This window comes from Oreochromis aureus, linkage group 6 (genome assembly GCF_013358895.1).
Source record: "Oreochromis aureus strain Israel breed Guangdong linkage group 6, ZZ_aureus, whole genome shotgun sequence".
In the NCBI taxonomy this organism is placed as follows: Eukaryota; Metazoa; Chordata; class Actinopteri; order Cichliformes; family Cichlidae; genus Oreochromis; species Oreochromis aureus.
The window spans coordinates 20,029,867-20,046,774 of record NC_052947.1 but is presented as its reverse complement, the minus strand read 5'-3'; the positions used below and the strand labels follow the sequence as shown (position 1 = coordinate 20,046,774).

The following is a 16,908-nucleotide window of genomic DNA, read 5'->3' as shown; positions in this document are numbered from 1 at the left end:
GTCCTCTGTATACCAAAGTATTCAGTAGTCAAATGTTAGCCCATCTTAGCCAAAAAAACTGATCATGCAACAGGACAATGAACCCAAGGAGACCTGCAAATCTACAGCAGAGTGTCTGAAAAATTAAAGAATCATAGTGTTGCAATGGGCGATGTGGTGGGGCGTTATGAGAGCTGTGCATGAACCAATGAATGCAAACCTCAATGAAATGAAGCACTCTGCAAAGCAGAGTGGGCCATAATTCCTCCACAGTGATAAATGACACTGATAAAGCCAAATGCAGCTAAAGAAGGTTCTACAAGCGAATTAAATGTAGTGTATACTATTTCTTTGTCTTTTTTTTTTTTTTTTTACAGGACTTTATAGAACCCATGGGAAAACCTTTCACATGACTTTAAAGTAGAGTAAAAAAAATATTTTCATGCATGCTCAATCATCCAGGTAAGTAAATCTGTACTGTTTATAAGGTTTCAGTGGATGAGTGACAAAATGTTTCTCCCACTGAAAACGTTATGTCCATATGAACAGTAAAAAAAATTATCATTTTGTTAACTGTAATAGATTAGGCCTAGAATTTTCCCCCAGTGACACACTATAAGCCCCTACCACCACTTCTAAAACATCTGTTTGCGTAATAATAAATAGATGTGCCTGATTTTCTGTGTGGTACGATTATCAAATTCATTTGTTTAAGGGCCGGTAGCTCAAACAAATGGACAAAAAACGTGTTTTTTATTTGCTTGTTTTTTAATGTGCCAAATTTCTTGGAAATCCAATAGAAAATAAAAAGTATTATCTGGTTATATGACTATATAGAGCTTTGATAATAAGTGAAAATCCATTTGAAAGAACTTGCCGTGAAAACACCAGTGAGCACTCCACAACAGCAGGTGGCGCTTGCTGAAATCTGTTACACAAATACGAAAAGAAGAAAACACTCCGGTCGGAGAACTTGCAGCACAGGAATCAGGAAATATAACCTGCCGGGTAGAACTGTGCCCGCGTTAATTGTTTCATAAAAAGCCACATTTTACCTTTAAGATGTCAAAAAGACATCGTTTGGATTTGGGTGATGACTACTCCTCCAGTAAGAAGAGGTCTGACGGGTGAGTGAAGTCCCACAGTTATCGCTCTCAAACTAGTCGGGTATAAGCTAACTGCTAGCTGCCGCTCTCGGTCACCATGGATGGAAGACAGGAGCTGAGAAAATATAACCCTAAGCTGCTCGTGCTGTAGCTCTGCTTTATTCGCTGTTTCTTGATAGCACCTGAATGATCGTGCAGCGCGAACAGAAACGTGCTAACTACTTGGATTTAAAAAATACCGTAGACGTTGTGCTAACAAACGAAACATCAACGTTACCTTCATTGTAGCGGCGGCACGTGTGTTTGGCTAACGTTAACATAGCTGCTTATCTAACCCGTGTTGGTTCAGCTAGCCAGCCGTGGCTGCGATTTAAAAGACTGTGATTTGGTTCTTAAAATAGTCATCTAATGTTGTACAATACTAGCTGCGAACTAAAATTGTCCTTGGTGCCGAGTAAGCTAGCAGGAACTTTAGCGTCTCTTAGCACTCACGTGTTTTACGTTGTGCTCGTGTGTGTTTATCTCAGTGAAAACCTCCAAAACAGACTTACAGATGCAAAAGAAATTGTGGCAATTCTTTTTAAATTTGCAGGATTTCATTGAGATTGACTGTTCAAACTACCAGTAAAAGTAGGCTAAATATTGACAGTTTGCAAATAAGTATATTGTGACCCATCAATAGTAAACAATTTGTATGAAAATAAATAAACATATAAACTTTAAAGCCTTCTAATATCACATCAAATGCTTTGAAACATTTGCTGTAACTATGTGTACTTATTAAACTGACAGTGTGCACCCACTGGAACTGCAGATATGTCAGTATCTATTTAAATGCAAAAATAAACGTCAGGTAGTTTAGAAGTGGCACTGCTATAAGATCATAATTTAATCAGACTAGTGTCAGGTTCATTTTACAACATTAAAATATCACAACACAAAATCAGAAGTATCAAGACAGCGATGAAGAATGCAAAGGAGTGACAGATGGGTTCAAGGTGGGCGTGGGATTACACCAGGGATCGGTTCTGAGCCCCTGCTTGATTGCCATGGTGATGGACAGACTGACAGATGAGTTCAGGCAGGATCCTCTGTGCACTATGATAACAGAGGATGGATCTGCAGAGAGAGCAGGTGGAGGAGAGTCTGGAGAGAAAAAGAATGAAAGTCAGTAGAACTAAGACAGAATACATTGTGTGTGAATGAGAGGGAGACAAGTGGAAAGGTGGAGTTACAAGTAGTAGAGATGGTGAAGATGGATGAGTTTAAATAGCTATGAACTGAGGAAAAGAAACGTGAAGAAGAGAGTGCAGGTAGAGTGGTGCGAGTGGAGACCAGTGTCAGGGGTGGTGTGAGACAGAAGGATGGCAGCAAGAGTGAAAGGGGATGTTTATGAGACAGTTGTGTGACCTGCTATGACTCTGATTTGGAGATGGTGGCACTGACAGAAAGGTAGGTGGCTGAGCTGGTGATGTCAGGTTTTTATTAAGTGTGACCAGAATAGATAGTGCATTAGAGGGACAGCTCAGGTTAAGCAGTTTGGAGACAAAGTTAGAGAGGCAGACAGAGGAGGGATAGTATATATCGCACAAATGATGTTGAGTATGATGTTTCCAAGCAGGAGGAAACGAGGAAGACCCCAGACGAGGTTCATGGATGTAGTGAAGGAGGACTTCACTACATCCATGGGTAGTGTAGTGGGTGCAATAGAGGAGGATGCAAGGGATAGGGTGAGATGGAGGCTCACTATGGCAAATAAATTTGCAATAGGTTGCCATTTAGTGCCTATCAATTAAAGTGGTGAAAAGGTCAGTACACAGTTTAAACATGTTGAATGCATCAAGCATGCTTGAATATGGGAACATGGGACAATGTCCCAACTTTACTCTCATTGGCCTGAGATGGCAAACTGTAGCCTGATTATTTCTTTTACAATTAGAATGTTGACAATGATGTGCTGTTCTAATGTTGACAGACGAGACCGGGACCGTGACAGAGACCGCGAAGACCGTTCGAGGGACAGGGACCGAGACAGAGACCGTGATCGGGACAGAGACCGGGACAGAGAACCAAAGCCATCTAGTGCCCCATCTAACAGCACACCCGCTGCTCCAGGCTTACCACCGCTCAAGCAAATGGTCCTAAACCAGCAGATCAACCCATTCACCAGCCTGCCCCATACTCCCCGCTACTATGAGATCCTGAAGAAGAGGCTACAGCTTCCAGTGTGGGAGTACAAGGAAAGCTTCACTGACATCATCACACGTCATCAAAGCTTTGTGCTTGTTGGAGAGACTGGCTCCGGCAAGACAACACAGGTATGAAGTCAAGCAGATTGGTGTGTCTCTTATGTGTCAGTAATTTTGTGCTGCCCTTGCTGAAAGAAGCCAACAGTGTGATGGCACAGTGTAAATGCATATCATTAAAAAAAAAAAATGATATTCTCTTGAATTGCTTTTATTAGATTCTCTGCAACCTTTGATTCAATTTACAGATCCCACAGTGGTGTGTGGATATGGTTAGAGGCTTGCCTGGTCCTAAGCGGGCTGTAGCCTGTACTCAGCCCAGGAGAGTAGCAGCCATGAGTGTGGCTCAGAGGGTGGCGGACGAAATGGACGTCATGCTTGGACAGGAAGTTGGCTACTCCATCCGATTTGAGGATTGTAGCTCCGCCAAGACTATATTAAAGTAAGTGGTGCTGTGAGTGAATGAGGTGGTTTGATTCAGAGAATCTGCTTTTCACCGGCACAGAGCAGCCCAGCCTAACAAAGCATTGTTGTTTCTTCAGGTACATGACAGACGGTATGTTGTTAAGAGAGGCCATGAATGACCCACTACTGGAGCGATATGGTGTGATCATTCTGGATGAGGCTCACGAGAGAACTCTGGCCACAGACATCCTGATGGGAGTACTGAAAGAAGTGGTTCGTCAGAGATCAGATCTGAAGGTATTTTTCTCTTCACCCAAGTGGGATATAATTTTAATGTATTTATGTCTTTAAAAACAGGTGCTTCCTTAATAAAAAAAAAACTAATCTAGCTGATTTAAAAACAAAATTTAATTTCTACTCAGAATATTAAAAAAAAAATTGTAAGGAAAACAAAAGCAGGTGTGCCAGGTGAATTATGCTTCTTTCTAGTTGCCTCAGAAGTTGGATGTTGGAGTTAGGAGTGACACCACTCACAAGTTGAGTATGTTCCAGTAGTAAAGTTAAAAAGCGCAAAGAGCAGCAGGATTTGTTTAGCCATTCATGCATCAGTAGGAAATGGACAGTTCAGTAGGAAATATCACTAATGGAGCATGTCAATGGTCATTAGCCATGTTAAATTAAGCAGTGTCTACTGGAGGTGGTTTTTGATGCTTGCCATGGTTGTAATTTGTTATCACTCTAGTTATCCCCAGAAAATGTAATTTTGTACACAAAACTGGATTGGATGTGGCCACTAAAGACGCTGGTTAGAATTCCAACCAGAGACAAAGACCAAAAGAGACAGGAAGTCAGAAATTGGGACAGTGTGGAGAATCTGGTCAATTTAAAAAAACAAAAACAAAAAAGAAACCTGGGGTAGACTAAAACCTCCACTTTTGGAGATTTCTGGTGTGATTTGAAGTTGTGTGAATGACAGAAGAAAGTGCAGATGGGATATTTAATGTATAGAGAAGGATGATTGCATACATAGGAATTTTCATAAAAGCTCCATCTTTTGTTACCATGTAATAACATTAAGATGCAACTAATGTCATACAGAGATGATACCATTGCACATGTCTGTAAGATTTAAGTATTTTATATACCCACATATAAACTTTGTGTGCAGGTGATTGTCATGAGTGCCACACTAGATGCTGGGAAGTTCCAGGTGTACTTTGACAGCTGTCCTCTTCTGACTATTCCTGGACGTACACATCCTGTTGAGATCTTTTACACTCCGGAGCCAGAGCGGGACTACCTTGAGGCGGCAATCCGCACTGTCATCCAGATTCATATGTGTGAGGAAGATGAAGGTGACTGTCTTCTCTTCCTCACTGGTCAAGAGGTAAAGCTCATAATGCTCAGGTTACAGTTCCAGTAGACATTAGTTTGAAGCAGCACACTCTCCACTGATTCAAAATGCAAAGTTATAATACTTTTTTTTTTTTCTTTCAGGAAATTGATGAGGCATGCAAACGGATCAAGCGTGAGGTAGATGACCTGGGTCCTGAGGTTGGAGACATCAAAATCATTCCACTGTATTCCACGTTGCCTCCACAGCAGCAACAAAGAATCTTTGAGCCGCCTCCTCCAAGGAAGCCAAATGGTGCAATAGGAAGAAAGGTACAAGTTTGAAATAAAGTCAAGGAGATTAAGGTCTTAAAATGCATTTCCTGTAAATTTACTGAAGATATTACATTTGCAGATGGTTTTTAAGGCTAGTGGAGAGTAATGATGACCAATAACATTCATTTTTAAATCAGTTTTAAAGTTGTTGCAGTTTCATGTCATTTACATAGTTGTCTTTAATATCACAATAGCCTGCATTGTAAGATGTAGGTTTTTTTTTGACTGACACTAGGGGGCACTAAAGTATTCCTGAAGTCTGATTCTGGGACACGAATGTAACTTTGTATGTATTACAAATGGAAAGAAAAGAATATGAATTCTGATCATGCACAGTAGCTCAGACCAGGGATAATATATAACAGAAGATAAAAAGACTAATTTAAATAAAAAATATTCATTCCAAAAAGTAATTTGGCTCCTACAGTAAATTGATAAGACACAGCCAAGTTAAAGTTGGAGCTTATGTCTTTAAGAAAAATGCACATTTAGGCCATTTGTGGCAAAGAAAAAGTGTCAATACTGTGTTGTGGCCTAAATATAATGGATGAGTTTTGCTTTTGTGTGCAGCAGAAATCCCTTTTAAACAAACAAACAGATTCTCACCTATCAGGTTTCAAATATTTTACATCACTTTGCTTCTTCCCTCAGGTTGTGGTGTCGACAAACATCGCTGAGACTTCTCTAACAATTGATGGCGTGGTGTTTGTCATTGACCCTGGATTTGCCAAACAAAAGGTAGACAAAAGTGACTGACCTGATTGCACTGATTGCACAGCTTTATTATTAGTTTGGTCTTAAGTGATGTTGGTGTAAATGGAGATGTTTATGATTTTGTTTTGTTTTTTCGTCACATTGTAGTAATCTGTCATGAGAGTTGTTGTACCTAAACATGCTTTGCCACGTGTGTCTAGGTGTACAATCCTCGAATCAGAGTGGAGTCTCTGCTCGTCACAGCCATCAGTAAAGCTTCTGCCCAGCAGAGGGCAGGACGAGCTGGAAGAACACGTCCAGGGAAATGCTTCCGTCTCTACACAGAGAAGGCCTACAAAACAGAGATGCAGGCAAGTGATTTTTTGTTGTTGTTGTTGTTGTCGTTGAGGTTTGGATAAAGGCATAATAAACTGTGAAGGACCTTGCATGTCCTTCACAGGAGGGGCCTGGGACACACAGATTTTCAAATGCACCTGAAATTTTGTTTTGGAGGTTACTGCAGAGAAGTGGCGGCGTGAGTCACAGAAGCCCAAAATGACAACAGCTCAGCAAATGAAAGGAAACTTTATACCGAATACTGAGTTATGCTGGACTAGCCTAATTCCTGTAATATTGAAATAAAGTTATATTGTAGTAAACTTTCCTAAGAGGCATGCCATCAGACTGCTGCCTTTTTATGGATGCAGCAGTCTAAAGAAGTAAGATTTTATACAGCGTAAATACTGCAGAAGTCACTTCACATTCATGATCATTTGTAGATCATGCAGATTGCTTGAATGGTGATCAGTCAAGCACAAAGATTTAAACTCTTTGCTGCCCTTGAAGTGAACAATCTGCTGTATAAATTCAGCGTTATGTCTTCTCCACAGTTTGCCCTTGTATATAGGTTTCTCATGTTGTGTGACAAAGCCTCTCAGACATTATACTAAGACCTATGCCCTTGTTAGCCCCTCATATCCCCTCACTTCACCGCATGAGGTTCATCTTTGTGCTGCTCGCTCCTTCAGGATAACAACATCCATTATATTTGACTTTATTATCGTCCCTTTTTAGGATAACACATACCCTGAGATTCTTCGCTCAAACTTGGGATCTGTAGTGCTTCAGCTTAAAAAGCTGGGTATTGATGACCTCGTCCACTTTGACTTCATGGATCCACCTGGTAAGTCAGCCTGCAGTCTTATTGTGAACTGTAAATGGTCCTTTTATGCTAGTTAGCCGTGGCTAGCTGATCTCACTGTCTCTCCTCCATGCAGCTCCTGAGACGTTGATGAGGGCCCTTGAGCTGCTGAACTACCTGGCAGCTCTCAATGATGATGGTGACCTGACAGAGCTGGGCTCCATGATGGCAGAATTTCCTCTGGACCCCCAACTGGCAAAGATGGTCATTGCAAGCTGCGAGTTTAACTGCTCCAACGAGATCCTTTCCATTACTGCCATGTTGTCAGGTAATGCCCAGGACTGGGCTGACGTCTTACTTGCCTGTTGTAGGCCAAGTCTCTTTGGGTTAACACTTCTGATTACAGGTAGTGTTAAAAATAATCCCAATTTACGTCCAGTTTGTGCACATTTTCTACTCCTCTAAGCCAGCCATTCCCAAAGTCAAGAATGCTGCGACCCACTTAAAACACAGAATATCCCATGGGGCCCACCAAGTCTTATATAAGTCTTGCATAATACATTTACTGAATAATGATGGGATGTATAGAAAGCTTTTTAAAGAGGTGCTATTATCCTTTTTCCTATTCTGTCTCATGTATAAAATGTACTGTTAAACTGAGGGATGCTCATATTGAATAGGCTAAAGTTTTAAAAGCAGAGATCCACATTTGTGTGAACAAACCTTGTGAGACACAATCTTGAACTTCAGACTGCTCTAAATGATTTCCTCTTGATTTCTGAGGTTTTTTCCCCTACTCCTGGCTTTGTTTGATGTCAATGAGAGCAGATATCGTTAATATGATTATCTAAGCCACGTAGCTCTGGCTGTGAGGACATCAGCCCCCATCAGAATTGAGGGGTAAAGAATGAATAATAAACTGACTCATGCAAAGCTGCTCTTGTAGAGACAAAAAAAGAGATCTGGGGGCACAAATTTGCCCCTTTTAAGATTTAACAACTAAGCGCTGAATTAATGTTTACAAAGTTCTCAGAAAACAAGTGCAGATCGTTTGTAGTACCTTGTCCAGGATTATGACAACTGAACAAGCTGATATTTCAGATTTTTGTCAATACACACATGACACATTTCATGCCGGTGTTAGTCACACTTATTTTTGATTTTAGTACAAATAAGGAAAGAATGTAAATAATGATTCAGCTGGAAAAAGACAATATATACTCATGTTTTTGTTTTGTTTTTTTGCCACATGTAGGTCAATACGACTTCATATATTAACTCTTAACTTTAAATCTCAGGTTTTTGTTTTGTTAATAGAAAGTGAGTTTTTCATCATTAAAGAAAGTGGATAGGGCAGGCACCACTTGGAAGTTTTTCATATCTATTGAATTATCTTTTTTGAAGCAACACTTTTAAAATTAATGTTGTATTGTAGAGTAACATTTAGCTCAGATGTGTTTCAGTCTTCCACCTACTAAAAGGCCTAACACTCATGTAGCTAAAGTAAGATCTGTGAGTTCTGGAAAGGTTCAACTTTGTTGGTGTCCCTAACACTCTGCAGCTGTGTGAAAACTCTTGTTTTACAGATGTGGTTAAATGACTCCTCTCTACGAGCTAATAACCATTACAGTTGGGAATGACCATGAGAAAAGACTGCAGCTCCCTCTTATAGAGCTTGTGGTCCTGCCCTGTCCCAAGCAGTGTCGAGTGCCCTAGCATCATAGGCTTTGCTGCATTTTTCTGTGAATGTTTGACTCATCCCTATGGGCGGCTTTGTTGGGGCCCATACCAACCTTGTTTAGTCCCACAGTGTTTTGTCCGTCCTACGGAGGCTAAGAAGGCAGCAGACGAGTCCAAGATGAGGTTTGCTCACATTGACGGAGACCACTTGACGCTGCTCAACGTCTATCACGCCTTCAAACAAAGTGAGCATCAGTCCACGTTTTATTTGGATTTTTGCATGATGAAGTTAAACCTGCATTAATTTGTTTTGTGTGGTTTTTTTTTGTGTTTTTTTAATACACACACTTTGTGATCAGCAGAATAAGATAAAAATGCAACATGCGGCTCTTTAAAGCTAAAGAAAACGTGCTGGAGAAAGATGTTTTTATAATGGAGCAGTAGAATGGTTGAATGTTATATGATAGGTGAGCATTCGTACAGAGAAATACAATAGATGAATACAATGAGATTTGTTAAAACAGTCACAGGTGGCTTCTGGATAACCAACATGAGCAGAGATTTCAAAGACAGCACTGACTCTGCTGACCAGATTTCCTCAGGCAGTTTATTCCAAAGCTTCAGGGATCTCACTGAATGTTCCTGGGAACCTCTCTGTTACATACAGGCTAGTATGCAACAGAGAGGTTTGATGTGTTGTGTGACAAGACTCAAATGTATAACCTATTGAGAGCCACTGAGGTGACAGGAATATGCGTTTTTGTGTCCTCATGCATCATTTCTGTTTAAAATGACAAATTCAGTACATGATTTGTAGACATTTATGCTTGAAAACATGTTTCATCTAACATATTTTAAAGATAAAGAGCCATGATCTATTTTTTATTAACAACTTTTTTTGGGATTAGTAAAATTTTGATGATCTAGTTAGCACCTTAGACTTGAATGTCTCTCATGCCTTTTTCTAGACCATGAGTCTAACCAGTGGTGCTACGACAACTTTGTCAACTACCGCTCGCTGATGTCTGCCGACAATGTGCGGCAGCAGCTGTCCAGGATCATGGACCGCTTCAACCTGCCTCGTCGGAGCACAGAGTTCACAAGCAGAGATTACTACATCAACATCCGACGGGCGCTCTGCACCGGCTTCTTCATGCAGGTGAGCAGACCTAATAGATTCGGAGGAGGAGGAAGAGGAAGGAGCTTTGGTAGCAGTAAACTGAAGTCTGCTATCAGCCTGTTAGTGGGCTTAGTATTCTCTTTGAACTGAAAAGGATTTTACTGTTATCATTTTTAAATTATTCTTTTGAACCTCCCTGCAGGTGGCTCATTTGGAGCGCACAGGCCATTACCTCACAGTGAAAGACAACCAAGTGGTCCAGCTGCACCCATCTACAGTCCTGGACCACAAACCAGAGTGGGTGCTCTACAACGAGTTTGTCCTCACCACCAAGAACTACATCCGCACATGCACAGACATCAAGCCAGAGTGGTACGTGTACAGACAATAAGATCTCACTAAAAGCTGTTTTTACATGTGTTGCGTTAGCTGAGTGACGGGGTCATCCATGTTCTCCTGTCTCTGTTACAGGCTGGTGAAGATTGCACCTCAATACTACGAAATGAGTAACTTCCCACAATGTGAAGCTAAGCGACAGCTGGAGCGAATCATTGCCAAACTAGAGAGCAAAGAGTATTCCCAGTACTGAACAACAGCCAACAAGTGTCCTGGAAAAACAACTGCTTACTTTAGTTTTAGATCTTTCTCTCATTGTATCTTTAATGTTTCAAATTTGACTTTTTGATTATTTTTTTAAATATTTTCTTTGCCCCCCCCCATCAATGTTAATTCTGTAACTACGTGTAACGTCAGATAAAATGTCAACAACAGTGGTTAGACCCGGTCGTAACTACTCAAACGGAATAACAAACGTGTTATTTAGATGTGGTTGAATTTTGTTTAGGAAACTGCTGAGTCATAAACATTTGTGCTTGCTTTGTTTCTTTAAAACAATGAGCTTTGACTTCATTTCTCTGTATAAATTAATTAGTAAAGTCTGTTATCCGAAAGACAGTTTGATCCGTGGTTTTTGTGCTTTTGTCTAGATGCTTTTGGTTTACTAAATATGGAAATGAGTCTTGGGTAAAGTGAATCAGTACTTGAACACCTGCTGTTTAAAAAAGAATGATCTACTTCAGTGCAGCATTATGTGTTTATGCATAACATGACTTTATTGGATTTTCCCTGAATTTCTAAACGGTTTGCTGGACTTCGACTCAGCCACAATATATTTTTTAAGAACAAAAGGAAGGTAAAATGTAACAGATTTAATGAAACTCAGTTTATTGGAAATATAACACTGTAACAATAATTTCTCACCTGGAAATGGTTCTCAAAGTGGACATTAGTAGGACTAAAACAGAAAAATGTAAAAGTTGTGCGCATTTTAAGGAAACTGCTGCTTTATGCAGTCATAGTAGCAGTGCTAGTGGTAGTGTAATTAATTGATTTGGTTATTTGAAATCCTTTAAAGTTATGCAGTTTCTAGAGTAAACTGCACTTGAGTTCACAGAATAGACTGCACTTTGGCTGTAGAATATCTGATGGGCCAAACGAGTTCACGTCAGCGATTCTTTACTACTGCTTCTGTTCAATGTCCTCTATGGTCTCTGGCAGGCACCTGTTGCGGGTCTCTGAAAGTGTCCTTGCCACTATTCCCCCGAGTACAGCCACAAAGCACAAAACGACCTGTGGCAGCTCCGTCCAGACGTCATCCAGTAAGAGGATCATAGGAGCCACAGCTACGCCAAACCGAGCCATGAACGAGTTGTAACCCATACCGTTCTGCCTGAAAACATAAACATATTAGTCTTAATCAAACAGAAGACCTTGCAGAAAAAGCGATGTCCTGAAGAGTTTATTCAAAAACAAAAGTTTGGAATTAGGCTTGTAGAGTTACCTTACTACAGTTGGGTACAGCTCAGAGCTGTATAGCACTAGAGTGGCAAAGGATGCTGAAGAAAACCCTTTTCCAATGATGGCTACCACAGTCGTGGCGACTGACATTTCTACAAAGAACATCAGAATCATGATTACCGCCAAATTTGAACACAAAGAGAGTGTGTTAGTGTAACGGTGCAAACAGTGGTACAAAAACGAAAAAAAAGATTTAAAATACTGTGCAACTGTATTGAGTGATCCCTCATTTCTTTTTGATTTTCCATTTTCTTTCGAGTTATCACTCCATGAGACGTGTTTTCGGTGCACAATGGCTTCTTGATATCCACCCTTCCACTAAGACCGTTTTGGATCAGGCTTCGGTAGACTGATATAAATCTTTCAGGTCCTGTAAAAGGTCTTGGCTATCTTAAGGACATGACATTCTGTTCTTGTGCTTCTTTTGTCCTCCACTTGTTCAGTTTCCTCAAATTTCTTTTAAGGACCCACTGCACACCATGCTGAGATATGCCAAGTTTTACACTGATTTGGGAGTCATCTTGCTGAGGAAATGATACAATTTAAGGCTGTGTTTTCTTTGGTGTTTTTCATAAAGCCAATTAAAGAAATGGGAACAAACAGCATGGGGGGGTTAGTTGTAGTTTATTTCAAAGATGTAAAACATACAACATTACCACCATTCCCTAAGTTGATAGTGACTGCAGTCTCTTCTTGAAAAAGATTTTTTTTTTAAACAACCCAAATCTTAGATCAAGCCTGTGATCAATAAGTGCCTACCTTTTGGTATCACAATATTGATTCCAAGACAAATGGCAGCCAGCAGCAAAGTTCCCACCACAGTGCGTCGCCTGCCTATCTTTTCCAGCAAGTAGAGGACTGCCAGTTTGGCAGGAAGTTCAATTAATGCATAGGTAAACTGAGTGAGATAGATGTTGAGCCCGAAACCGGTGATCTTGAAGCTGATGCCGTAAAATGTAGTTGCAATGCAAAACCTAGGGACAGAGAAGGAAGCGGCTCATTAAATTAGTGAACAATCTGTTGGCTTACAATTTCTACACAAGATGCAATACATTGTAAAGCCCTGGAAATGCAGACCATAATATACCAGTACGCATGGCCAGTTTCCTCATCTCAGGTGTCCGAATCAGGTCGAGGTAAGAGTAGGTTCGATCTCGTTTCTCCGTCGTAACAATGGTGGATAGTGTCTGAAAGAATTCAAAGCAGAGTCATTTGAGGGCAAGCTCCCATTTGCAACGATGCTGTGAAGATCAGAACAAAACCTACGATTACATTTAAATAAGGATACACTGTATTCTTTAGTTTCTTTGTTCACCTTCTTTGTGTATAATTAGTGCCTATAATAACACCATAATGGATTCTACTTGGCTCCCTTGACTTCATCATCTGGAGCTTACAAACCTCTGTTTTAAGTGTGTGGATCGACTCTTCTCTCCGATTCATGTTGGCACATTTTTTCAAATACATCTGAGCTTGCTCCAGCTTTCCATTGGCAATCAGCCACCTAGCCGACTCTGGCATCCACCTAATGTTAGGGGGGAATTATTATTATTATCATTTTTAACCCATATGTAGGCCTATTGCAATGCAGCATTTAAAATAAAAACAAATCTCAAATATCTGTTCAGATTGAGAGACATAGTGAAGACTTGATAGAAGATTTTGAGCTAATAGTTGACCAATGAAGCTGGTTTTAACAAAACAGATTGCAGAAGCCATGACAACAGACAATGGTTCAAACATGGATGATAAGAAGAAGAAACCATACATTCAGAATCTAAATGTCACAGACTATAAAGAATTATGGTTCGGCCAAAAGTTATCAGTTCACTGTCCCTGTGGTCATCACACCACTTCATTTAAAATTTTTGTCAAGTTTTGTCACAGTTTTCAGGAGATCAAACTTCACTTGTGAGGTTTCAGGGAGCTTGACCTTTGACCACCAGGATCTATTCAGTTTATCCTTGAGTCCCAAGTTTTGTAAAGCATCAGATACGTAGTCTTTGTATTCAGTTAATTATTCTTCCTTCAAGATCAAGTGTCTACACTTACCCAAAATCACTTCCTTCGAAGGCCACAATCCCAGAGTTTTGTTAAAATTTCATAACTAATTTCATAACTAATCTATCAGGACAAGGACAAGCAAGGATATGCACGCCATTTTTTGTTTCATATATGCAGTAGCAAGCTAGTGTTTAGTTAAGGAGGAATCATCAAATTGTTTTAATGCTTAAATTTTCTAAATTAAGTTTTGTTGTAAAAGGCAGAAATTGGGGTGCTTAAAATTTTACTATTACAACATTAGTATTATGTTATTAGATCGGTGCGCATAATATTTTTAATCTGTGTTTGTCCTTCAACTCATGCATGACTAGATTGATGCTGGATGTTAACCAGTCACAGACTTCCAGGTGAACGTGATTAAAGTATATTGAAATGAGCCTCTGTTTGATGACATGCCTTAGTCATACCTCCAAGTAAAGATGGCCAAGATTAAAGGTAATGTAACACTGATTATCAGCCTCCTCCAATCATTCACAAAATAGGCAATAAGTGAAAACACTATATTTCCAAACGTCCAGGATAAGCTGTCGATCACTCCCACAATCTTCCTGTGTTCAATGTCCACCCACTCCACACCTGAAATAAACAAGCAGTTGATTAATTTCTTATGTAGCTTAATTAAAGAAAGCCTTTAGTATGACTCTACCAGCAGCCTTAGAGGGGACACAATTTAAAGAACTTTTACATGAGCTAAAAAAATGTTGTTGCGTGCACACAAGCCAAAAGAGAGTGGGTGCCTCTATAAAGCAATGTAATATTCTAATTTGGGAAAGCATTTCTGTATTTTATGCAAAAATTTGCAATACATTGTGCTCTCTCTGCGTCCCCCCCCCCGCGCCGAGTAGAAGCTGAACAGGCATCTGCAGCAGCTCATTTTGATCTTTTTTTTCCCTTTTAAATGACATTACTAAGCATACTGCGCTACTCGAACTGCAAGTCAAAAGTTCACAGGACTACTGACTAAACACTGCCTGCCATCATGACCTGTTACGTGTAATCAATGTGTGCAAAGCTCCTCTGTTCTAGAAAAACAAATAGATTTAAGATTTTTTGGGGGGTGTTTACATTTATGTCATGCATGGTAAATAATTTGAAATATCCCAACGAATGAATCAAAGTACAAGAACAAATTGTGTCCCATGCTCATTAAAGCTTCAGTGTGCTCACACCAGTCAACATGGCATTGAAATAGTACATATTCATATATTTTCTCCTCTGTGGCTTCTGAAGTGAAGATGATATAAGAACGGATACAGTGTATGTTTAGATGATGAAATGAAATAATTACTGAGGACTGCTGAAACGATGACGATGCCTGTGATGCAGAAGCCAGTGAGGAACCTCAGCACCGTGAACATCACGTAGGAAGTAGAAAAGGCACTTGCAACAGCAAACACCATCCCAGACACGTATGATACCAGCAGCATGATCCTTCTGCCATACCTATGGAAAAATCAGAAAGTCTCAACATTTGTTTTTTTTAGTAGCTGGAACACTGCCTAATCACTGCCTAATCACTGATACCTGTCACTCAGACTGCCAAAGGCCATCGCTCCAAACATGACTCCAACAAAGAAGATGGTAGCAGTTGCTTTGTTTTTCCCTCTTCTATCACACACCAAGTCCCACTTGTACAAAGAAAAAAAAGATGCTATTCCTCATTTGGTTGTGGGATTATTTAATAATTAGGAACAAATACATTTTAATTTATTTCACAATAGGAAAAAAAAGTACAAAAGAATCACCTCTGAGGTCAGAGTAGACTTGAAAGTAGTGTTGTCGTACACCCATCCGTTCTGGCACGGCACTGTATGCGCATCAGTGATGTGGGAAGTGTTAACCAGCAGATGATACTGAGGCTCCTGGAACATCTGACAGGAGCTTGGAGTCCCATCCTGCTGAACTGGAATAGTAACAAGAAGCCTCTCTGTCCGGGATAAATTCATAAAAATACCTTCATCATCCAGAGAGCTGATGTCACAGTGATGAGAGGGAACAGCTGCAATGAAATTGTTGAGCATGAAGTGGCAAGGCAGAGTGAAGCGACCGATGAAACTGATCACAATGATCATTATCTGAAATCTTCCAAATCCGTTAATATCAGCAAGAACATTCTCAAACTTCATTGTGGCCTCCTGCTGTGAGCGAAATGTCTTCCTTTAGGGTTAAAAAGAAAAGGAAAGTCCTCAGTTGCTTGTAGCCTATATCGGAAAGTAGCAAATCTTTGTTTGTTTGACTATTTTAAGGGCTTCTGGACTAGCTGTAATAAGTCAATGTTTTACCTGCCTTCCTGCTTCCACTAGTCTACTGCAGGGTCTCCATTGTTGACACAGCGGAATGACTCAGCAATAACCAAGAAACTGCAATTCACAGTGGAAATTCATGGGCAAACATCGGCAAAGGGCAGTTTACATGTAGTGGTTTTTGAACACTTTTTATTTACTTCCTTTAAATAATATAACAAAACAGCAAAAGAAGCAATGAAAAGAAAATGACTGTTGCTGTTACAAAAATGCGAGACAGGGTTCAATGCCATAAAAGAGTCATGTTACAACAGGACATGAGCAAAAACAATAGAAATAAATGAAAAAAGCTGCTGGAAAGCCTTAGTCATTTCAAAGACATCAAGCTCTATTACATCATTTCATCTATCTTTTTTTTTGGATAGCATCTCTGCTTCTTATTTTGTAAGGGACCAGCAGCAGTTAGGACTGATCAATGCGCTTAGACTAAAGTTCTATGAGGTAATACTGTGATCTGTTGAAGGCACGCCAAATAATAGCATATATATTTTTGAGACCAAAATGTCACCTAATAAATTACTAACTACACCGTATGGTATGACCAGTTCTTGCTGGTGATATCTGAAACTTTTAAGATGATTTGAAGTAAATTCAAAATGTGGCAAATGTGGGCCACATACAGGAGCTGCTTGGAAATGGAACCCCA

At 40.0% G+C, this 16,908-nt stretch overlaps 2 protein-coding genes across 2 annotated transcripts; one reads left to right on the top strand and one right to left on the bottom strand.

The window, feature by feature from the left end:
- Positions 1-917: 917 nt before the first annotated feature.
- Positions 918-10,988, top strand: LOC116334494 (pre-mRNA-splicing factor ATP-dependent RNA helicase DHX15). Its single transcript, XM_031757925.2, has 14 exons — positions 918-1,106; positions 3,061-3,403; positions 3,580-3,773; positions 3,874-4,033; positions 4,905-5,123; positions 5,234-5,401; positions 6,056-6,142; positions 6,319-6,468; positions 7,172-7,280; positions 7,375-7,566; positions 9,041-9,163; positions 9,887-10,077; positions 10,241-10,410; positions 10,510-10,988. Exons 1-14 carry the CDS (start codon positions 1,042-1,044, stop codon positions 10,625-10,627), a joined length of 2,289 nt encoding a protein of 762 aa, XP_031613785.1. The 5' UTR covers positions 918-1,041; the 3' UTR covers positions 10,628-10,988.
- Positions 10,793-16,286, bottom strand: LOC116334489 (solute carrier family 22 member 7-like). Its single transcript, XM_031757917.2, has 9 exons — positions 15,705-16,286; positions 15,484-15,587; positions 15,248-15,402; positions 14,367-14,535; positions 13,297-13,420; positions 12,973-13,082; positions 12,655-12,869; positions 11,879-11,987; positions 10,793-11,767 (listed from the first exon to the last, which is right to left on the bottom strand). The coding sequence occupies exons 1-9, from the start codon at positions 16,083-16,085 to the stop codon at positions 11,557-11,559; spliced, it is 1,578 nt and encodes a 525-aa protein (XP_031613777.1). The 5' UTR covers positions 16,086-16,286; the 3' UTR covers positions 10,793-11,556.
- Between the last annotated feature and the right edge of the window lie 622 nt (positions 16,287-16,908).

What these genes read in the sequence shown, in the direction of transcription:
- LOC116334494 (XM_031757925.2), top strand. Translation starts at nt 1,042, where the DNA reads ATGTCAAAAAGACATCGTTTGGATTTGGGTGATGACTACTCCTCCAGT. An exon ending in GTCAGAGATCAGATCTGAAG is followed by an intron (nt 4,034 to 4,904) that starts GTATTTTTCTCT and finishes CTTTGTGTGCAG; the next exon opens with GTGATTGTCATGAGTGCCAC. An exon ending in ACAGACATCAAGCCAGAGTG is followed by an intron (nt 10,411 to 10,509) that starts GTACGTGTACAG and finishes TCTCTGTTACAG; the next exon opens with GCTGGTGAAGATTGCACCTC.
- LOC116334489 (XM_031757917.2), bottom strand. Translation starts at nt 16,085, where the DNA reads ATGAAGTTTGAGAATGTTCTTGCTGATATTAACGGATTTGGAAGATTT. An exon ending in CATCGTTTCAGCAGTCCTCA is followed by an intron (nt 14,536 to 15,247) that starts GTAATTATTTCA and finishes TGTTTATTTCAG; the next exon opens with GTGTGGAGTGGGTGGACATT. An exon ending in CTGTACCCAACTGTAGTAAG is followed by an intron (nt 11,768 to 11,878) that starts GTAACTCTACAA and finishes TTATGTTTTCAG; the next exon opens with GCAGAACGGTATGGGTTACA.